This window comes from Agelaius phoeniceus, chromosome 18 (genome assembly GCF_051311805.1).
Source record: "Agelaius phoeniceus isolate bAgePho1 chromosome 18, bAgePho1.hap1, whole genome shotgun sequence".
Classification (NCBI taxonomy): domain Eukaryota; kingdom Metazoa; phylum Chordata; class Aves; order Passeriformes; family Icteridae; genus Agelaius; species Agelaius phoeniceus.
Window position 1 is genome coordinate 11,665,906 of NC_135282.1, and position 22,959 is coordinate 11,688,864.

The 22,959-nt window shown below is 43.9% G+C and overlaps 1 protein-coding gene across 2 annotated transcripts; it reads left to right on the plus strand.

Moving 5' to 3' along the window:
- Window positions 1-5,808: 5,808 nt before the first annotated feature.
- SMPD4 (sphingomyelin phosphodiesterase 4) lies at window positions 5,809-22,777 on the plus strand. Of its 2 annotated transcripts, XM_054645660.2 has the most exons (19): window positions 5,809-5,962; window positions 6,415-6,501; window positions 7,133-7,275; window positions 7,433-7,508; window positions 8,371-8,479; window positions 9,082-9,134; window positions 9,671-9,822; window positions 10,158-10,290; window positions 11,139-11,210; window positions 14,602-14,691; window positions 16,967-17,112; window positions 17,551-17,641; window positions 17,879-17,979; window positions 18,283-18,446; window positions 19,095-19,300; window positions 19,856-20,089; window positions 20,766-20,897; window positions 21,031-21,159; window positions 22,253-22,777. In XM_054645660.2, the coding sequence occupies exons 1-19, from the start codon at window positions 5,924-5,926 to the stop codon at window positions 22,577-22,579; spliced, it is 2,484 nt and encodes an 827-aa protein (XP_054501635.2). In that variant the 5' UTR covers window positions 5,809-5,923; the 3' UTR covers window positions 22,580-22,777. The 2 variants fall into 2 exon arrangements, with proteins under 2 accessions (XP_054501635.2, XP_054501637.2); XM_054645662.2 differs by lacking the exon at window positions 14,602-14,691.
- The last annotated feature ends 182 nt before the right edge of the window (window positions 22,778-22,959 follow it).

The following is a 22,959-nucleotide window of genomic DNA, read 5'->3' on the forward strand; positions in this document are numbered from 1 at the left end:
CCTCCTGGTCACTCACCCCAGCAATCTACATTGATTTCTCTCTTCTTGATTGCCAGGAGCTAAAAACAACATGCTCTGAGAGCAAATTATTCACATGGTTAGAAGGCTGCAGAATAAGAAAGGATAAAGATGAAAGCCAGTTGGCAGACAGCCATTAGTGGGAGAGACATTCTGCTTCCAAAATATGGCTCTCAAAAGGAAAGCAAAGATTATTAAAGGTATCATTAAATTGATCCCGTGCTCTTTAAGGATGGCAGTATCTGGTTTTAACTGGAAGGATAAAAATAACATGAAATACTGTATCAGTTACAAAACCAACCAGCTACAGCTTATTCCATTCATATTATAGCTCTGAACTGCCTCCCTTCCTAAGGCCATTATTTCTTCTTTATTATATTTCATTTTATTAAGCAGCTTAGAGCTGTATTTACTGGGGTTTTTTTGAGTACAGGGGTTATAAAAGGGACCTGGATGCCAAAGTAATCCCAGCACCTCTTGCCATGGTGATAGCTCAGCAGGTTCCTTGGGAATATTCACCTAACACAAATCTTGTAGCCAGACAAGCTGCCTTCCAGGGACACAGAAAGAGTCACAGGTACCCAGCACTGTGGAGCAAGGACTATCACTGTCCCTCTGCAGCAGGAGAGATGCTTCTCCACCACACTGGTGGATATCCTGCAGCTGGGAAAACACTTGGAAACGTGTAGGAACACAAAGAGGTCGGTGCTCAAAGTGAGAACAGGAATTATCTGACAAATAAAGATTCTCTCTGGAAGGCCCAGGTTGCACAGCTGGAAATACACAGGATTTAGAGGCTGATTCTGGGCTCTGTGGTAAACTCCTCAGACAGAGGAGAATTGAATCACGAGCCCAGTCCTCCCCTCAGGCTGTGGGGAGCACTGTGCACACCCAGGGCAGGATGCAGCTGCAGCCAAAGGCAGCCCCCTCCTGCACAGTGCCCTGATCTACAGCCCCAGGGGCAGACCTGCAGCTCAACAGGACAAGGTGACTTGGCTGTCAGTGGCACTTTGCAGAAACCCAGTGAACTGAGCAAAAGGAACATCAATTTGGCAAAGTATAAATAGCAAGCAGAGCTCCTACTGCATGCTTCAAGTATTAGTTAAAGCTGAGCAATTCATCCTTATCTTACTGCAACAAGATCTTGTTTAAGAAACGGGGAAATTTCTGGAAATGAAAGCAGTTATCAGCTTGAAGCACTATTTCCTTCAAAATCAACAGGAAAAGCTTCTCACAAATGGCACAAAGAGTTTTCTGACTTAAAAACTTAATCTTACAGGTTAATCTTACTTAAAAACAGATTATGGACCACCAGCAACCACCAGAATGGAAAATGGAACCTTAAGTGTGGCTTTACTTTTCAAAGCCAAATCCCAGACCTCAACCTCTATAATAAAAAAGCAAAACTCAGTAATGGTCACCATATGCAGCTTCCTCAGACTCTTGATCCAAGAGTTGCTTTATCCCCCTGCATAATGCATTATGTTCACACACTCTGCCACCAGAACTCATATTTTATCCCAAGTGTTGAAATACTGAGATTACTTATGCCTCAAGCTCCTGGATTCATGTGATTATGCAAGAAATCCAATTTTAATGAAAACCAAATTTCTAGCGCTTCATATGGAGAAGAAAATCTTCAAAATGGGACTGCCAAAATTTCAAAACTCCAAGTGCCCATAAACAGGCACAAAATACACTGCTTATTAAATCAGAATATTCTTAAGGTACTCTCAGGACTGTGGGAGGCAAGCTGGAGCTGGAACTCCTGATACCATGCTGTCATGCAATATCTTAAGCAATCTCTGCCTGCAGAAACCAGGCAAAAATATAACAAATTTGTAGAAATCACTAGGAAAAATGACAATGGATGGCCAAAGAGCTGCACACACTCAAACTGGGTGGAGATGGGGATGCTGCTAACATTTCCTTCCCAGGAGAAGCCAGCACAGGCACTGGGTGAGTTAATGTTTGCCCAGACTACACATGAATTCTCATCTCCAACCATGTGGAACTCTGACTGACAGCCTTAGCAGGCCTGTGCACGTCAGGAACAGCATAAAGTTGGTGTCTGCATGAACTGAACAGCTTTGGAGACAGAAGTTACTTTGATTGGGCTAGAAACATAATGACAGGTCTGAAAATTCCCCTTTTCTCCCCACCTATTTGAATCCAGGCCCTGTTCCAGAGGATTTCTCACTAACTGGTAGTCTGGTTTTGTTCCCATCACAGCTGAACTCACTGGATATTTTCTAATCATTTTACCCATCCCTGACATATCAACACCCAACCAATTCTCCAGGCAAAAGAAAACATTTGAGAGATCTCCACTGTTAGAACACTCTAATCTGTACTTACAGGAAGAGACTAAATTAATCCTGCAAAAGCAACAAGGTCTGATTATGTTATCAGATGCCTGTGCTGTTTCTGTAAATTAGATTATTTCTAATTTGCCTTTTCCTTTCATTAATCAGCAAAATTCAGTTTCACTTACAGTCACGTGTTCCCAGCTTGGACTTGTTTGCTGCATCTGAGTCAGACTTCAAGAGAAGCTGGAGAGTCCCAAAGCTCCTGTTTCTCCTTCTGATGCCCACCTGCCCTATAAAAGATGGCATCTCTCACTACAAACCCTTCTTTTTGAAGGGGAAAAGCCACTTCCTAAAGCCTTGATATAACACTCCTGAACCCAAACTTCCCATCAGTGCCTGTGGATGGTGCAGTGGATGCCCCATATGGATTAATTGAAAGGTTTTTAGTACTGCTTTCAGAAAAAAAGGCTGTGGGAGCTCCAGAGCCAGCACTGTGAGCACCAGAACCACACAGTCTGGTTCTTTACTTGTCCCAAATGTTTAACCTGAGCATCAGCAACAGTGCAAACTGGCATTGCAGGATTTACAAACTCCCTTTTCTTCATGGATTTTCTGGTAACTGAGTGTTGCATTAACTCAATATTCTATGCACAAATTGAGTTATTCATCTTTATGACAATTACATTAACCTAATTACCTCTGTAGAGTTTGATTGATGCTCTAGTGATTACACCAAGGGGACAAAAGGGCTCTTGGTATGGCTGGTTAGTCACTTCTTTGCCTGTCAGAAACCTCTGACAATGAATGATAAAAACATAAAACAAGCCCAAAACCACAGAATCCATACTTGCAGAACACAGCTCAGCCTCCAACTCCCTCAGGGATATTTCTCTCAGGAAAAACATACCAACAACAGAAAAAAGCCTTTCTTGTTGCTGTGGTTTAAAAGTAGCTAAAATTTGGGAGGAAGAGAAAAAGGAAACCTAGATAAGTGGCATATCAGAGGAAACCTAGATAAGGTGACTTTTCTGGACTTTGGTCTTTGCATCTGCAAAATGGGAAAAAATACATCTGCAATCTTGATATGTGCATGTGAAAATGCTCTGTGTGAGAAGGATGATGAACCTACACCCTCGATTCCAGCAGGCTCCAGAGCACACCAGACTGTCCTTCCACACCTCACCCCTGCACTCCTATCAGTGCTTCAATTATTGGACACATGTCTCCATGCAGCTGGCTGTTAGAACAGGCATCCCTGAGCCTTCCCCACTGAGCACCTCCAGTGCTGTGTTTCCACATCTTCACCCAATCCTTTATTTCCTCTTGCATTCTTTCTCTGATCCTGTCACCTGTGGCTTTCACATTCTCTGAAATGAGAGATATCATTCTCTCTCTCAGGGTTTTGTTCCTGGAGAAGCACAGAGAGAAGAAGAGAAAAACAATTCTTATCTCTACCTGCTGCTTCTGTTGTTTTTGCACATGTAGAATGTGTTGGGAAGATTGTTTATTGTCAATTGGATTCTGCTGAAGATTGTTTTTTACTCAAAGCTGTGTCCTGGCTGTCTAGAGACAGTCCCGAGTTGTCTTTAATATCTTTTAGTATTCTTTGTAGTATAACATCTCTTTAATATAGTATAGTATAATGTAATATAGTTTAATAAAGCAATTGTTCAGCCTTCTGAATCAATAGAATCAGATACCAATCATTCCTCACGTCGGAGATTCCCTGTTTTACTATCATCACCCACTGAAAACACACCAGCTCTACATTTCCTTAATTCCTGACATTTACTCATAGAACTTTCACAGCCAAGTAAACACACGGCAGAATCCCTGCCATCAAGTCCCAGCAGCTTTTTCTGGAGCTGAAGCAGCTCGTTATCCCCACCTGGAGGAGCAGCGTTCATTCACAGCCAGTCTACATCTACAAAGGGACGTGTAGGACACGGCAGGAATCCCACCAGGACAGGTCACACACACGTGTGTGCACCACACCCAGCACAGGACACGTGTGAAAAATGCCTATTTTATGATTGGCTTTTCGCAAATATTAAAATGAATATTATATGTGCTATGTTAGAGAGTTATGCTGTATTAATTCTCTTAAGTAATGTGTTAAATATAGTTTTAGGTTATAACAAAATGTTAAAATAGAAACTATGCTGTGTAGGATACTTTTTTAAAGAAAGGACTTGCACTGAGATAGCAGCCACAAGACACCTGAATCCTTCAGAGAAAAAGAATTTATTGCCCTCTTATCAGAAGAAACAAACTTCTTCCCACCTCAAAGACGCTGCTAGGATTCAGAGGAAGAAGTTAACAATAACCAGACAGAATCCTGTGTTTGAATGGAATTTCTGCATCATGGATGAGGTGTATGAATATGCAACAGGCTGTTGTTTTTAAGGGTTAATCCTCTGTTAACCCGGGTCCTTTTTGGGGCTTATTTTGCCCAGAAGGAGGTACCTGGACGTCCGTAACTCTTAGTCTCTATTGTCTTATATTATCCTAATTCAAATTGTCCAAATTATTATTGCTCTAATTGTATTACTATTTTTATAACCATTTTATTACTATTAAACTTTTAAAATTTTAAAAACGTGATTGGCGTTTTTCACAAACACCTTCACAGGAGCAGTGCAGGGGCAGGCACTGATCCCATCTCTGGTGACCAGGGACAGAACTCGAGGAAATGGCACAAAGCTGAGTCAGGGGAGTTTAGGCTGGAGACCGGGAAAAGGTTCTTACCCAGAGGGTGGCTGAGCACTGGAAGAGGCTCCCCAGGGCAAACCTGGCATAATTCAAAGAGTGTTTGGATAACGCCCTCAGGCAGGCAGGCACAGGGTGGGATTGCGGGGGTGTCCTGTGCACTCGGTGATCCCTGAGGGGCAGCGCGTCCTGGGGACATCAGAATGGCCAGCCGGGCAAGAGAGGGGATTGTCCCACTGTGCTCTGCATTGGGGCAGCCTCACCTTGAATGTTGTGTGCTGTTTTAGGCACCACAGTGTAAAAATGACGTTAAGCTATTAGAGACCGTCCAAATGAGGGATGGGGAGGGGTCTGGAGGGGAAGCCTCATGAGGAGCGGCTGAGGGCCCTTTGTTCACCTTGGAGAAACTGAAGGGAAACATCATCGTGGTCTTCAAAATCCTCAGTGCAGGGGCAGGCACTGATCCCATCTCTGGTGACCAGGGACAGAACTCGAGGAAATGGCACAAAGCTGAGTCAGGGGAGTTTAGGCTGGGTACCGGGAAAAGGTTCTTACCCAGAGGGTGGCTGAGCACTGGAAGAGGCTCCCCAGGGCAAAGCTGGCATAGTTCAAGGAGTGTTTGGATAACGCCCTCAGACAGACAGGCACAGGGTGGGATTGCTGGGTGCCCTCGGTGATCCCTGAGGGGCGCTCCCAGCTCGGGCCATTCCCTGGCTCTGCCATGGCCGCGGCCCTGCCCGCCCTCAGCGCGGGCCGTCTCCATGGCAACGCCGCCGTGACGTCATCCGCGCGAGCCGTGACGCGCAAGGGCCGCGCGGGCGCGGGGAGCGAGCGGGGTCCGCGCTGAGGGCGCTGAGGGCTCTGAGGGCCGGGAGCGGAGCGGCGGCATGGCCGGGCCGCACCTGCAGCAGCCCAGCTTCCTGCTGGTGGGTGTGGGGACACGGCCTCCTCCTCCTCCTCCTCATCCTCCTCCTCCTCCTCCTGCTGGGGGAATGCACCGGGAACGGGCCGGGCCGGGCGGGCACTCAGCGGTGTCTCGGTGCATGGAGCTGCTGTGCTGTCCCGGCCGCTGCAGCCTCGGGTGTGGCGGGAATGCTGAGGGGGGATTGCGCGGTCATGGCCGCGGTGAGTGCTGTCCTGAGGGAATGCTGAGGGGGGATTGTGGCGCTCATGGCCGCGGTGAGTGCTGTCCTGAGGGAATGCTGAGGGGGGATTGTGGCGCTCATGGCCGCGGTGAGTGCTGTCCTGAGGGAATGCTGAGGGGGGATTGTCGCGGTGAGTGCTGTCCTGAGGGAATGCTGAGGGGGGATTGCCGCGGTGAGTGCTGTCCTGCCCGGCCCGGCAGCCGTGATCGCATTTCCCTTGTGGTTTGTACCAGGCCACGCTGAAGGCGGATTGTGTCAATAAACCCTTCGCGCAGAGGTGCCGCGATCTGGAGACCATCATCGAGGAGCTGCCTGCCAAGGTGAGCAGCCCCTGCCTCTCCAGAACCTCCCTGCTTGGCATGATTCAGGGAAACTGGTTTTTATATTACTGCTTAGATTGTTCCTCTCTGTCTTATCAAGACAATCTGTCTGGAAAGGGCTGCCCAGGGAGGTGCTCAGGGAAGTGGCACCCAGTGCCAGGGTCTGGTTGACTCGGTGTGTCTGGTCACAGGATGGGCTCGATGATCTCAGCTCTTTTCCAACCTAACTGATTCTGGGTTTTGGGGACCTCCATTGAAGCAGTGGGAATGCAGTGTGGCCAAGAATTAAGAACCTTTCCTAGTCATTAAGGGGTTGTTTCATTTCACCACCCTTTATTAATACTTTTCAGCCTCAGTTTACAAAGAAAACTTGTTTTTAAAATGTGGCAAATAACTGCAAGTGATGCTGATGAGCATTGTTGTAACTTCAGTAGGATCAGAAATCAGGATAGGTGTCCCATTATTGCCATGCTGTAGTGCAATGTTTTGAATGGATGATCTGCCCAGTGATAACCCAGAAACAGCCATAAATAAATGGCTGACATATCCCTGTGTGTTCTAGTACATGCAGGAGAGATTGTCTAAGTGAGGAATTGTGCACATGAATTCTTTTTGTCTGTTTTCCCTGCAGGAACTCCATGGCATCTTCCCGTGGCTGGTGGAGAGCATTTTTGGCAGCCTGGATGGCATCGTTGTGGGCTGGAACCTTCGCTGCCTGCAGGGAAGAACAAACCCTAATGAATATTCTGTGGCTTTGGATTTCCTGGATCCCAGGTGAACTCATTACTTTCAGCACAGATTAAGAAATGAATTGGTGAACAAATGACCAGTGTTTGGCCTTTTTCCACTGTGCAAAGCTAAGCTCACAGAAGTGAGGCAACAGAGGGGTTTTTATTCACCATGGGATTCCCTTTCTGATGCTTGTTTGCAGTGGCCCAATGATGAAGCTGGTTTACAAACTCCAAGCAGAAGAGTACAGATATGATTTCCCAGTCTCATATCTTCCAGTGAGTAACTGAATAGTTTGTAACAAGGGAATGGAGTTGTTGTGGCAGCTGTTGGAACTTGACATGCACTTTGTACTTACATTTCAGTGTAGGCCAAAGTGTGGCCTCAGTGCTCCAGGTTAGGAGCAGACCCCATTTCTTGAAATGGCTCTTGAGTGGAGGAGGAGAGTCCCAGCCATGAAATCTCTAGGAGATTGTGGTTCTCAGCAGCTGGATGTGTGTGTTCAGCCAAGAAAGCTGCACTGGGATTCTTACTCTGTCCCCAGACAGAGTTGTTGGTTATTGGTAGTTGCAGGATTGAAAGTAGTTTTCTAAGTTTATCACAGAGCCTGTGTGTGTGCCTGTGTGTTTGAAGTCTGACTGCTCTCCTGGATGTGAAGTGTCACATTTCCAGCAGAAGTGTTCATCTGCAGAGCTGTTTTGCTGTGTTTCTTGCTACCACCTACATACTGTCTAGAAATGGTTCAGATAGTCCTACAGGCTTTGACAAAAGGAAACCTCATTTAACTATATGATAATTGCTGGTCCACAGCTCAGTTACCTGACAAAACCAGCAGCCAAACAGCAATACTCTGCTGCTCCCACTTCAACTGGGAAAGTTACTGTGAAGGCTTTTTAAAAAAATACTGAATGTAAATTTAAAAAATACTGAATACTCATTTTCAGAGAGAAAGTTGAGAGTTTTCAACTTTCCCTGTTCAACGCTGCATTTGGACACAGAACTGCTGCAATGCAATAAAATCACTGAGCTGAATGTAGAGATCAGCCCAGAATGCAGAACTCACCATCTGAAATCTTACTTTGCAATATGCTGAGGAGCCAGATTAATATTCCATTAATATTCCATTACTCTCTCTTTCAGGGCCCTGTGAAGGCTTCAATACAAGAGCAGGTTCTCCCAGAGTGCTCTTTATACCACAACAAAGTCCAGTTTCCTTCATCTGGTGGTTTAGGTTTGAATTTGGCTCTTAGTATCCTTTTAATTGTTGAGTATCTTATTTTTAAAATATCTAAAACTGAGAGATCATGAGTGTTTCTGTTAAACATTTCTTATCAGTGTGGGGTAAATCATGGTCATGCTGAAGAGTTTGGGCTGATTAAAAATGTTTAGATTACAATTTAAAATAAACGTGTCCTCTTGTCAACCCTTCTTGGAGGAATTTCTGGCCTTAATCAAGTCAACAACAAAATTCCCAGTGTTTCTCAGCAGAGGCTGTATTTCACAATTTTTGTTTTTGTAACTGCTTGTAGTTTATGCAATATAGTAGGAAAAGGGCACGTTCACTTTGCAGCTGGAGAATTTTGGAAGCAGTGTAGCTGGAGCTGTGCTGGTTTCAGTTTGAAGTAGTCAGATGTGCCAAGAGTAGCACAGAACACTTTGTCACACAGAGAACCCCTCAATCACCAATGTTTCAGCCAGCTGGAGAGCAAGAAGCCAAGGCTGAATTTGCTCAAAAGCTCTAGCAATGTACTTAGCATTGACAAATTACAAATGTAGTGTTTATTCAGCATCTCCCAATATCCAACAGCTGTACCTGCTTTTATTATGTGATCCTTAACTCTGTTCTTCCAGATCCATTTGAATATTACATGTTTTACTTTGCAATCAGTTTGATTACACAGAAGGTAAGTACCTTTCACGTTTTCCCCCTTAAAATAGTATTGGCCTTTCTCCATCATTCTCTTAAGAGCCTGCTGGGGTGCTGTGTAGCTAAATGAACAGCAGTTTCATCTGTTCTGTTGGAATTTGTTATTGCTTTGGTTCACTTGGTGATCCAAGACTGGATACTAAACAAAATACCCACCCTGGATTCACCAGTAAGCAGTCATGGCAGCAGGGAGCAGGCAGTGGGTTCCAAATGGTTTCTGTCCCCCTGTACCCAGTGAGGGTTTCTCCACAGTCAGAGCCACAGCTTGCTGCTGTGGGCTGTGATTTTTGGTTCCTCTGGCTGTTGTTACCTCTCTTCTGCTTGGTTACAGTCATTGCTGCAGCCCTTCTGTCACAGCTCCTTTTCCTTTGCTCCCAGGGCTCTTTGCTGCCACTTCACCCTTTCTAACACTGGGCTTCTGCTTTTTTATGCTGAGGGGGTCTGACATAACCCCCCAGCACTGGTTTAAAGCAGCAGTGTTTAACCCCAGGTACACCTGTGTGTCTCTTGCAGAACTCACCTGTCACCCACCACGTCAGCCCTTCCAACAGTGCTTATTTCATCCTGGTGGACACGTACCTCAAGTGTTTCCTGCCCACAGAGGGAAGTGTCCTTCCCCCACCTTCTTCAAACCCTGGGGGAGCCATCCCTTCCCCTACTCCCAGGTAATGGCTCCAGTGTCAGGGGAAAATTGTGGGAACAGTGCAGGCAAAATATGGCTTGTTGGAACAAAACCAAACTATAGAAACACCTCCACACTTGATCTGTGTGTGATCTTACTACATAGGAACAGTGGTGCAGTGTTTGGTTATGGTTAGAGTTGAAGTAATTGGTAATTACAGGAAGTTGCAGAAGTTTGAAATGTGTAATCAATTATGCAGTTTGAAAGACTGTTTTAAAGTGTATAAAATAGTGATTCAAAGCAGTGACACATCCCTCCATCCCCCTGTGCTGCACTGAGCCCTCCTGACTTGTGTCATTCCATGCATTTGTCCTCCAGGTCCCCAGCAGTGCCTTTCTCCTCCTATGGCATGCACCACACCAGCCTGCTGAAGAGGCACATTGCCCACCAGCCCTCTGTGAACGCTGACCCAGCCTCCCAGGAGATCTGGAGATCAGAAACACTGCTTCAGGTACCTGGCATTTAAGGAAGGAAATGCCCTGCTCACTGAGGGATCTCTTCTTGTTAAAGCAGAAGCAGATTGGCCAGTTTGCTTTAGCTTGGTTTTGGAATTGAGCAGTGCAGCTGTTGCTTCCTGTTAATGCAGCAAAGAACCACTGTGAGGCTGTTCAGCTCTAGCTTGGAAATAATACCTTTTATAATACCTTAATACCTTTTTTATAATAATTTTTATTATTATAAAATAAAAATTTATAATATAAATTATATATATATAATATAAATTATATTTTATTTATAAAATTTTATTTATATTATTATAATATAAAAATATTATTTATAAAATTTATTTTATATCATTATAAAATAAATATTTATATTATTATTATTATAATTTTATAATAATTTTTATAATACCTTATAATAATACCTTAATACCTTTTCTTAGACTAAGGATCTAACAACTGATCTCAGGCATTTGAGTATTTTTTTCTGGAAAAGTTTCTGCATCTGATTTTCTTTTTTAAATCTTACACCAGTTCTATGCTCTATGCAAAAGCAAAGGTTAAACACAGCCAAGTTGGTTTTGTTCATTATCAAGGGAAGGAAAAGAAAATCTGGATTTAGCAATTATTCTGAAATAAGTTCCTCTCACGTTGCTGAGCAATTGATACCTGGCAGGTGCTGAGAGTTTGTCATCTCAGCCATTGGCATTACCTGGAACATCTTGAATAGGTGCTGTCTATTTACCAGTACAGCTCAGTTTTCAAGTTATATACTGTGGTCTTCCTTATATTATCTTCTGACTGACAGTGTGGGATTGCTTCTCTTTCCCTAGCTGAGAAAATGCTTGTTTTGCAGATCTTTGTTGAAATGTGGCTTCATCATTACTCACTGGAAATGTATCAGAAAATGCAGTCCCCTCACGTCAAGGTAATAGTTTGTACTGCACTTGTGCACATCACCTGGTGGTTGAGCTCTTACCTTGGGGTAAATCTCCTGTTCTGTGCAGAATTTATTTTTGTGTATTGGTCCAAAGGAAAGAAATAACTTAGGAGAGTATCTACATAAGTGTGCCAGAGTTGATTATCCAGTTACAAAGAATGTTGTGAATAAGTGTGTCATCCAGATTTGCCTTCATTGCAGAAGTTGTGTTAGTTTTGTTCTGGTTTTCGTTTCTTTTTTTTGTTCAAGATGAGTTTGTGGGATGGTCACAACAATCTGAACATCAAAGTACTAATGATTGAGAAGATGCCACTATAAAACCATTGTGTTAAATCCCACTGGGGCAACATGACTGCTAAAAATAGCCAAAATTGATTTCCAGCAGAGATAGCAACTGTTACTGAAATACCAATTAGTAATTTCGAACATCCATAACCATTTTTAGCCTAAATCCAAATCTTAAAAAATCTTTCTAAACTGCTATTTTTATTGTTTCATGTTCCAAAATGTGCTTTTCACCATAATGGTGTCAGAAGCAGTTCTGTAGCTACAGAATTTGGATTATCTGACAAACTCTTGCTCAGATAATACACTGTTGTAAGCAGTTTGTGGTGGCCTGTTCAGTAACAAACTACTGCATGTAAGAAGTAAGTAAGTGTTGGGGAGGCTAAGATTGAAGGCATTATAATTGTAAAGGGAATTTGAAGGAGAAAATACTGATCCTCTGAATTCCCTCTGGGTCACAGTGGGACTTTCATAGAAGGGGAGAGAAATAATCAAAGTTACTCAGGATTTATTCCTGTGTGGAAGTGCAATATGGGAGTTGACTGAAAAATTCTAATCCTTCACTCCACAGGATATGAAATAAAACACATTTATATTTTGCTAGGGAAAAACATTGGAGAGCTGAAATGTGATGGGGTTTGTCTTTTATTGTCAAAGTTGAGGTCAAAATGCAAACTCACTAATGTTGCAAAGTCTCCACTTGGGACTCCCAGCAGCATGGCTGTGCACCTGTGATGGAAAGGCTTTGCTTGAAGTACCTTTGGTCTGTCTGTCTGTCCAGTCTCTGTGCATCAAGCGCTGTGCTTAGGCCAGAAATGATGATTGCTTTAAACTTCTCTCCTCTGTTCACCCTCTGTATTTCAGATGCTTTCTTCTAGCACTAGGGAGCAGCAGTTGCAGACAATGCCTCTGCACCTTATGGTGGAGTAGGGCCTAGGTAGAGCTTACAGTTCTCTGAAATCAGCACTTCAGGATCCTCCACAAGGTGTGTTGAGCCACAGCCTGAGGCCATAACTGCCTGATGGTATTTTAGTTTCATTTTTGATGGGAAGTAATCATGAACACGTAAAATAGGAAGTCTTCCTCTTTGGGGGGGTGGAGCAGTGGAATGGGGGATTGAAATTCCCCCTGAGCTACATGAATGGATGAAGGATCTCTCCTGCAGGACTGAGGAAAGGTTCCAGATCAGCTGGGGGCAGGACTGTTCATTAGCCTGTGATGCTTAAACTGAGCTTTGTAGCCTGGGTGGGCTGAGGAGAGCAGTCTGCCTTGTAGTTCCTCAGATGAGGAAGTAGAACATCCAAAAGTGGAAGTTCTGTTTTAACACAAGCATTAAAGACCTTGACTGGAAACCCAAGATGGCCCAATTCCTTATTCTTCAAATGATTGATAATTCTGCAAGTTCACTTGATTGCATTTAGCCTTCTGTGTGTTTGGGAGGAAGGGTAATCAGTGACCATTCAGTGCTGGATCAGAGCTCTTTGACCATCAGTGTTTTGCAATGGCTGCATGTCTGTTTTGGAAGGTGGGATGAGGTTCTGCAGAACTTGCTCACTCTTTGTCCAGCAGCCAGATTTGTTTGCTTTCATGGGCCAAAGAGATCTCAGATAAGTAACTTCCTTGAGAAGGAGAGTCATAGATTTTTCCTTAAGCCTTGGTAATATCATCACAGACTTCCCTTTGTAAGTAGAAGGCAGTGGAATGGGAATGAATAGTAAACAATTTCTTTTGAGAAGATACACATTACAGCTTTGAAATCTTCTTGGGTCTGCTGTGAGCCTGAGGTTGATGCCATTTGCTATGCTGTCATTGTTTTCCCTTTTAATTCAACTATTTTCCAATTCTTTTGTCTGTTTGTTTTTTCTCTCTCTGATGATCTAGAGTCCAAGTGTGCAGCAGCTTTTTTTCCTATTCCCTTCTGCTGTTACCACAAGAAACACTTAAAAAGAAGTAGTTTGATCAAACTTTATGTCATGCTTCCTGACCTTCCAATGCCAGGTGTTCAGCCCCCAGCACTGCATGTGGAACACCCATGAAAATCCAGGGGGTTGCAGGTTCCTGTGGCAGGGAGTCAGTTTGGAAGCAGACAATCTGCCCAAGCTCCTGGGGAGCCTGCAGGAGCCATCCTGCCACTCCAAGGGTGTGGAACCAAAAGCTGCCAAACTGTCAGCAGAGGAGATGGGCTAGAGGCTGTTGAAAGACAGCAGAGGTGTGATCTGGAGAGTTAGTTTAGATGCCTGACAACAGTCATTGGGGTCTGTGTAGTGTACATTTTTTGTTTTATGTTTTTTCATTAATTTCATACATGTGTGTCACTGTTGCTACAGTATCCTCTTCACTGTTACAGTCAGAAAATGCTGGTCAGGTTGTTCCTTCAAGGAGGGATCTGACTGAGGCTTGCAGAGACTTCAGTGTTATGGCAAGGTGCCTTTTGCATCAGCATACCTGTGCTAGGCATGTCTTTGCCTTTTTACATGTGTAATGTTTCCCTAACAGCAAAAGTAATTTCCTTTTTTGAGGAAATTCACAGGAACTGCAGCCTTCCCAAATGGCCTTTAAGTAGAGAGAATACACAGGATTTCTCTGGACAGGAAAGTTCAATTTGAACTTCTTCCACATACAAACTGTGCTTCTCCAGCAGAACAGGAAGAAATGACAAAGTTTTCAAAACAGATGTAGAAAGGCTTGCAGAATATTGCTCTCCTACTCCATTTTTAATAAACAGTGTGTAAATCCTTGTTGCTGCAGTTCAATTCACTTCTGAAATGGGGAATTTATTTGGCAAAAGTTTCACATCCCCCAGTCCTTGCTCTGAGCTCAGCAAAGAGAACAGCCAATTTTTTGATACTTGCTCCCAGTTGTTTTTCCAAGTTGACAAAGGATAAGAAACACTGTGAATCAATCTACTGAACACCAGAAAAAAGAGGATACTGTGGCTGCAGTTGTTATTGTGATATGTTGTCCCTGACTGTATTTGTGATGTTCATTTTTCCCCCCACCCTTCTTCCTTGGGCTCATTCTCACTTTTTTTTTTCTCTTGCTCTCTTCTCTCCTTTTTTCCCTCCCCCCTTCCTTTTTGTTTCTGTTGTCTCAGCTGGAGGTTCTCCACTACCGACTCAGTATCTCCAGTAAACACCACGGTAGTCCTGCCCAATCCAGCTACCAGGCCCTCCACGCATACCAAGTATTACCATCTTTTCATTTGGTTTCCTTTTTTAAGAATCTTGTTCCATCATATAATCTGCCAAGTGTATTGGTGCTGGCTGTACAGCAGCTCCTTCTGCCAAGGTGTGGTTTTATAATTTGGGAAGGTTGCATTGAAATTCTCCAAATTGTTCAGTGAAACAGATACTGAGAGATGTTAGCAAAGGTGATGGAGAAAAGAGTTAAACTCTAGCATGTTATGAGGACTGATTGGAAACTGGATTTCTAGAAATGCATTTTTGCAATTTAAGACTTACCAGCTATGCTGTTTTTTGGCACCAAAGCTGTCTCCACCAATGGCAGATTTCTGCCTCTCACTCAGTAGTCATTTAAGCAAACCTTGCGTGGAAGAAAAGATCAGAATTTGCATGGCTGTCACCCAGATTAAGGTAGGTAACATCTGGGGGTTTTTAGCCAAGGAAATGTCATTGGATAATACTAAATTTGTGGTGGCAATATCAATTTGGCTGTCCACTTTTGCAAAAGCACAAGTGGTACATTTGCAGATTGTTCAGGAAATGTGCATGCAGAAACATTCCTGGTGGAACAGATTGCTGATTCCTCTTTTCCTACTTCAGCCCTTTATTCATTGGGTCTTCATTTTGGGAATGGGGAGGGTTGAGCTTATGTACTATAAAGCTCTTTAGCACTACATGGCATTTCCCTGCTCTTTAATCCTTTTTTTGTTTTGTTTTGTTTTGTTTTAATTAAGTGCTATGATATCTCAAGGTGCTGTTTAGAAAGGAACACAGAAAGTACTACTTTAAATCTTTTTTACTGTTACATTCATTTAATTACTGTATTAAGAGTTAACAATGGCACACATCCATCCTGTACAAAAAGGTTTGACAACAAAAACCCTTTTGGGGAAAAGTAGTTTTTAAACCAATGACATTGATAATGGTGGTGATCCAGGCTAAGAGGAAATTATAAGAGCTGCTATGTGGAGAAACTACTAACATCACCCAAAATATGTATTGAAATAGGGTGGTTTTGTAAATTCCAAAGGTACCTTCAGGGGGGGCTTGGGGTTTTTAAAATTGCACCTGTTCAAGGCCTGTAGCAGAGTACTGAGCCTCTCTAATTGCTGTGGAGATCCTGGTCCAAACTCCAAGGACCACACAACTTCTTGGAGTTCTACCTTCTTGCATAAACTCACCAGGAGTGTTGGAAATGTGCTGATATGAGTTGGAGCTGGCAAAAACAAGCCCAGCCTTCATTAGAACTGGTCAAGGTTTAACCCTCTCTGAGAAGAGTCCCAGGCCTGGCTGCACTGCAGGGCTGTGTCTGTCATGGAGCCTGGAGGGAATGTCCCAGTGTATTCAGAATCTCAGAGAGTGTAAAAAGGCATCTGCTGTGCCTCAGGCATTGCTGAGAGAGGACACAGACACAGACACTCCCTCCCTGCCTCAAGCACTGGAAACTTCTTGCAGCTAATCCCATACACCTTTCCAGCACTTTCCATTATATTTGCAGCTGTAACTTACATTTCATGTACATTATTCTTCTCAACTTTTGTGAAACACAATACAAACCTCAAAAATCTGCCTTCAGTGGTGGATTGGTATTAGTTCACTACTCTTAGTAGCAAAGGAGTTGGTGCTTTGAAGCAGCACTTCTGTGCCTCATTCACCTCCCTGCTGTGTCACACACTCCCTTCTTAGGAGTAACATCACTGTGGCTCCCCATCACTCCTGGTGCTGCTCCCACACAGGCTGTTCTCCCCTGGGGGTGTTGGAACCAACAGGATCTCACAGGGCTTAAACCAGGTCCTGTTCTTACTGTAACTGTCCAGGATTGTTCTCTCCTGTAAGGCCGCTGAGTACCAGCATAGGAAGGAGAACTCAGTACAGCCAGCCATGGGTATAAGCAAAGGACCTGCTGTGCTTCTGCAGCAAGGAACTTGTAGCCATAATGAAAGGCTGAATATTCTTTTTTCAATAAAGGGTAAGTCAAAATCTACAAGTTATTCTGTTCTTTAAAGCTAGCCCAAAATTCAGTGCATTAGAGTACTGTAGATAACTTTTCTTACAATCCAAATTTGCTGCTGTTTCTTAGTGAACTGATGGCAGAAGATTGATGCAGCTTGTCCTGGGGAGCAAACCTGTCCAAAATCAGGTGGCACCAAACTATGGTGAAGAACCTAGAAGGAAAAGAGCATTTCCTGTATTTTGATCTGAGAATATAATTTTCCTGAATTCCCTGGACTTAGCAAATGACACTCATTAGGTGCCTCTCTTTTACTTTGAATCCAGGAGTCATTCAAGCCCACTGAAGAGCATGTGCTAGTGGTAAGACTGCTTGTGAAGCATCTGCATGCTTTCAGCAACAGCCTGAAACCAGAGCCTCTCTCCCCTTCAGCCCACTCCCACACAGCCAGCCCACTGGAGGAGTTTAAAAGGTTGGTACAGGAGCATGTCTCTGAAGTGTACAGAACTGAAAAGCTGAGCTTTCTCCATCAACATCTCAGCTTTCTTTGAGAGGTTCAATTAGGCTGTTTGGATGCTAAATACAGAAGTATGTTATTAAAAGTATATGAGAGCTAATGGATTACGTTTCTCACAGCCTCTGAGGGAGGGCATCTTCAGCAGCAGCTATTGCACCAGTCTATAGAGAAAAGAAAATGCTGCCAGAGGATTCCGGCCAAAATTAGTTTAATATTTGGTATTTAATAATTTGAGTTGAAATTCAATGGCTTGAAGTAGTTTCAGTTAAAAAGGAACAAATTTTGCTCAGTTCTTTCTCTATTTGCATTTGTAGAAGTGTGTTGGGTTGGGTGTTTAGTTTTTAAAGTTTGCTGCCAGTTTATACACGTGACTGTCTTTGAATCTCTTTGCAGGGTCGTGATTCCTCGGTTTGTCCAGGAGAAGCTTTATATCTTTTTGCAGCACTGTTTTGGCCACTGGCCTCTGGATGCCTCCTTCAGAGCAGTATGTACTTGCTTCTCCACTTAGTCTGTACTCAACAGAACTAGTTATTAGTTACTAGAACTAGTTACTGCTGTTTAGCAGCTGTTTAGTGGTCTTTGTTGTTTCTTGGTCATCTCTCTTTTCTAGACCAGTAGAATTCTTTATATAACAAATAACAAAATTACCAAAAAGCCCTTCCTGCTTTCCTTTCCAGTAAAGTCCTGGCTCTCATGTGGGTTTATGTGTGACTTTGCCCAGGTTCTGGAGATGTGGCTGAGTTACCTGCAGCCCTGGAGGTACGCGCCCGAGAAGCCCCCGCAGAGCACGGAGCCTTTGCCTCGCAGCGTCTCAGAGAAATGGTGAGAGGGGAGCAGCTGGGACTGATCTGAGCCAAACCTCAAGGAGATCCTGAGTAAAACAGCAGGGTTTCAGGAACTATGCACCAACCTGAGTTAAATTCCTCAGTTATTCCTTAGTTACAAGACTAGAGAATGATTTCTTAGAATGCTAGTTTTTGTTTTGAAAGTATTCTTTTGTCTCAGTGTAAATTGACCATCTTTCCAGAGCCAGTATAAAACATTCCCTTAGTGCCTTATTTGGTAGAAGACAAATAACAGTTCTTTAAATAGCTGTACTCACAAATCCTGTGCTCACTTTGACAGGGCTGCCTTCATTCAAGAGAACCTGCTCATGTACACCAAGCTGTTTGTGGGATTTCTCAACAGAGCTCTTCGGACAGACTTGGTCAGTCCAAAAAATGCCCTCATGGTGTTCCGAGTAGCTAAGGTCTTTGCTCAGCCCAACCTAGCTGAAATGATCCTGAAAGGTAAAAGGATATTTTGACATCTTGTCTTGTCCTGTCTCAATCTTTCCTCACAATAGTTACATCTCATCTCATCTCATTAGCAGAGCTGCACTTCTCTCCCATTTTTCATGCTATTTGCCATTCAAAATCTGTCTTCACTAATGTTTGTCAATTGGTCTCTTCTAATCAACACAGACTGCATTTCACAATTTTTCTTTAAAGGATAAAGAGCCCAATTACAATTGTCAGTTTTTCTTACACTTGTATTACTTAATTATATGCTTCAGGATTTAGACTTTATATATCTCTGAAAGTCTCTTTACTTAGTAAAAGAGTCATGCATGCATTTCAGCATAATTAGGACATAGTGAATTTGGGAGTGGTGAGATTTCACAAGTATCAATGTCTGAAGTATGTTTCTCCACTGCCTTTTGTTGAAAAATGTTACAACTTTAAAATGCTGCTTTGTATGGTCTGCATTAAATGCATGCTGACATTTCCTGCTCTGGGCAGAGAGAAGTAAATAATGAGCACTAATTAAGGCCTCCTTCCCCTTAAAACTCTCTTTCTAAATAAACTTGCCCAGCAGCCTTAAGGCAGCTGGACCTTCCCCAGCAAGACCAATATTATGCAACCAATATTATCTTGAGTGCTTTTTTCAAATTCCAGGAGAACAGTTATTCCTGGAGCCAGAACTTGTGATTCCCCACCGTCAACACCGACTTTTTATGAGCCCCACTCTTGGTGGGAGTTTTTTGTCATCACGGTCTCCAGCTGTTACAGATGCCTCATTTAAGGTGAAGAGTCATGTTTACAGCCTGGAAGGACAGGATTTCCAGTATAAACAGATGTTTGGCACAGAAGTCAGGAATTTGGTAAGCAACAAGCTCCTTTGCACCTGCCTTTCTACTGTGACAGATGTTCCTCAGTGCTGAGCATCCATATCAGAAGTTAGAAGTAGAAAACTTCACACCCTGCATTCCTGAATAATTTAGTCTCCTAATTTTAGTTTTCTTCTGGACCCTGAGGAGTCTCAGTCCAGCACAGCTGTACAAATCTGCTTCTCTTTGATAAATAATAGGTTCATGTAACAGCTTGCTGCCTTGGAGCAGGATATGGTATTTCCTCTCAAACATGCTTGCTGTGATCTTCTGGTTGATCAGTACCTACCAGCAACTCAGACAAAAGCAGCAGGAAAAAGAAAAAAAGCAGCTGAAGAACCTAAGCAGCTCTGAGGTTTCTTAAATGCACCAACAGAACTGCCTCTGCCCTATTGGAAATCCAGCTAACAGCACAAATCCACATGCACTAAGGGAGTCGGTTTGCCTGGATTGCTCTCACTTTCAGCTGTCAAGGCACAGTTTTATCCATGTATTGATGCTTAGTAGTCCTTTATCTTTGTCCCACACAATTTTTGGTTTTTGTTTTAGGTGTTAAAACTGGCCCAGTTAATTTGTCAGGCACAGCAGACAGCAAAGTCCATATCAGACCATTCTGCAGAGACCATGGCCAGCCAGTCCTTCTTCTCGTGGTTTAGATTCACACCATCTGAGGTGAATGGCTCCTACACAGGCAATGACCTTGATGAAATTGGGCAGGACAGCATCAAAAAAACAGATGAATATTTAGAGAAGGCACTGGAATATTTGTGCCAGATCTTTAAGGTAAGTAACATCTTTCTAAGAACTTGGCAGCAAGAACAAGAGTCAGGATTTGTCAAATGTACATCTGTGTCTCTTATACTGTGTGGGGTCACAAAGCTGTCCAGAGACCTTGCTAGTAAATTCTAACATCTTCTCAATTTGCCTGCTTCAAAACCCATTTTCAATGTAGATGGAATTAGGTGTTATGAATTTTTAAGTATCAAACCCACTTTGTTTAAGTGATGACTCTTTTGGACTGTATCATTGATACCAAACCTGTTTATACCAAGGCTGTCCTCTTGTTTCCAAACAGGCAATTTTAAAAACTCTCCTGTGTCTTCTAAATGTAGAGCTGTAAAAATACAACTGCAGCTATGGATGAACTGTTAAACTTAAAAATAACAGATGAATTTCTCTCAGCCACACTCCCTTGTACAGAATTGGCTTGGAGACAGCTCTCTGATACTCCTTGGGGGCTAAGGGGGATACAAACCATAGCACTAATCTAGAATTGGACAAGAACAAACAAATCTGGAGAGGTTTATCTCATTTTAATGTCTGAGGTGCTCTTAAGCAGTTCTTGGTATCTGAGCTGGCTGTCAAAAGCTTCCAAGGCTAATGGGTTTGTGAAGTGAGAAATAAATTAAATAGGGGGTGGATCAAACACCTGCTTTAGAACTGTGTTATTCTTGTGTAGCTGAGTGAAGCCCAGCTGACCCAGATGATGATGAAGTGTGGGACAGCTCAAGATGAGAATGGAAAGAAACAACTTCCAGATTGCATTGCCAGTGAGAATGGCCTCATCCTCACACCCCTTGGCAGGTACCAGGTGAGAGAAAAACCATTCCATATCACTGCTGGGCTGTTCTTGAAAACACAAGAGAAATGCAATTTCCCTGGGGCTAAGGGAGGTGCTGGTTCAAAGCTGTTTCAGGATGAGGTGTTGCTTTTCCCCTCTGTAGATCATCAATGGCTTACGAAGGTTTGAGCTGCGGTACCAGGGGGACACCGAGCTCCAGCCCATCCGCAGCTACGAGAACGCAGCTCTGGTGCGGCTGCTGTTCCGCCTGTCCTCGGCACTCAACGAGAGGGTGAGCACAGCACTGACCTCCTGCTGCTGCTGCTGCTGCTCCTGCTCCTGCTGCTCCTCCTGCTCCTGCTCCTCCTCCTGCTCCTCCTCCTCCTGCTCCTCCTGCTCCTCCTGCTCCTGCTCCTCCTGCTGCTCCTCCTGCTCCTCCTCCTCCTCCTCCTGCTGCTCCTGCTCCTGCTGCTCCTGCTCCTCCTCCTGCTCCTGCTCCTGCTCCTCCTGCTCCTGCTGCTCCTCCTGCTCCTGCTCCTCCTCCTGCTCCTGCTCCTCCTCCTGCTCCTCCTCCTGCTCCTGCTGCTCCTCCTGCTCCTGCTCCTCCTCCTGCTGCTGCTCCTGCTCCTCCTCCTCCTGCTCCTCCTCCTGCTCCTGTTCCTGCTCCTCCTGCTGCTCCTGTTCCTGCTCCTCCTGCTCCTCCTGCTCCTCCTGCTCCTCCTCCTCCTCCTCCTCCTCCTCCTGCTGCTCCTGCTCCTGCTGCTCCTGCTCCTCCTCCTGCTCCTGCTCTTCCTCCTGCTCCTGCTCTTCCTCCTGCTCCTGCTCCTCCTGCTCCTGCTCCTGCTCCTCCTGCTCCTCCTGCTCCTCCTGCTCCTCCTCCTGCTCCTCCTGCTGCTCCTCCTCCTGCTCCTCCTGCTGCTCCTGCTCCTGCTCCTCCTGCTCCTCCTGCTGCTCCTGCTCCTCCTCCTCCTCCTGGCCTTCCCCCTGCACATTCCTCTTCTACCTGTACCTGTGGGACACTTGGTTTGTTCTTACTCCATCTTCTTCACTGTGATCTAGATGGGTATTTTCTAGTAGTAGAGGCCTCCTTCTCTGCCTGTAATTCTGCTTTTCCTACACAAAGCACTGCATTGTGATTTATTAAGGGACTCATGGTTGATCAGCAGGGGAGTAACATGCAGAGTGAATGCTTCTAAACAGGAAAAGTAAATTCTTTTCTTAGTGCACACTTGCCTTGTGTTTTCACACCTAAGCCATTTCTGCTGTTTAAAAGTGCAGTTTGATCCCTATAATCCTCACTGTCTCTACTAAGAAAATCATAAAATAAGTTACTTTATGACAGCATTTGCAGAAGGACACTAACTTTTAAATGCCTCTTTCCTCAGTTTGCTGATCAGATGGAAGTGCTTTGCTCCAGGGATGATTTTGTTGGCAGACTCTGTCGCTATCACCTGACCAACCCCCAGCTCATACAGAAAATCAGGTACAGCCCCGTGGTGAGGGACAGAACGAGCCAGAACTGGGGACCCAGGATCAGCCTGAGGTTTCTGGCCAGCTACAGGACTCTGATCTCTTTGCTGATGATCTACTTCCTTGCATCCTGGTTTTATGTTGGGCCAGTTGGCTGCACATTCATTATCCTCACTGGATATTTTCTTTATGCTGTAATAATGACTTTTTTCTTCGAAGGATGGAAACCACATGAACACTAGTTTCCTCTTCCTGGCTTCTAGAAATAAATGTTTTAAGGATGAGCCTGAGATTCCATGACTAAAATGTTTTAATTATATCAGCTCTTCCTAAAATATTTTTTAATACTAAAGTTAATGGAGTTTTATAAACATTGATGTGGCCTTGTAGAGATAATCAATGTAAATTTTATTTTTATAAAAGTCTTCCTGTAGACTCGAGTGAATATGTTGTTTGGGTTTTTTGTTTTTGAGGGGGGAAGAATGAGCCATGAGTATTTATAAACCTGCAGTCATGCCACAGGTGCATCCCATCACTGAGCTCTTGACCAGTTCTTCCAGTTCACTGAGGACAGGAAGGATGTGGTGCAGGAGACACTGAGCCTTTTGTGATTTTGTCCCCT

Excerpts from the sequence above, each read along its gene's own strand:
- SMPD4 (XM_054645660.2), top strand. The coding sequence starts at position 5,924 with ATGGCCGGGCCGCACCTGCAGCAGCCCAGCTTCCTGCTG. Across the intron at positions 5,963-6,414 it reads AGCAGCCCAGCTTCCTGCTG|GCCACGCTGAAGGCGGATTG; the intron begins GTGGGTGTGGGG and ends GGTTTGTACCAG. Across the intron at positions 19,301-19,855 it reads GCACAGAAGTCAGGAATTTG|GTGTTAAAACTGGCCCAGTT; the intron begins GTAAGCAACAAG and ends TTTTTGTTTTAG.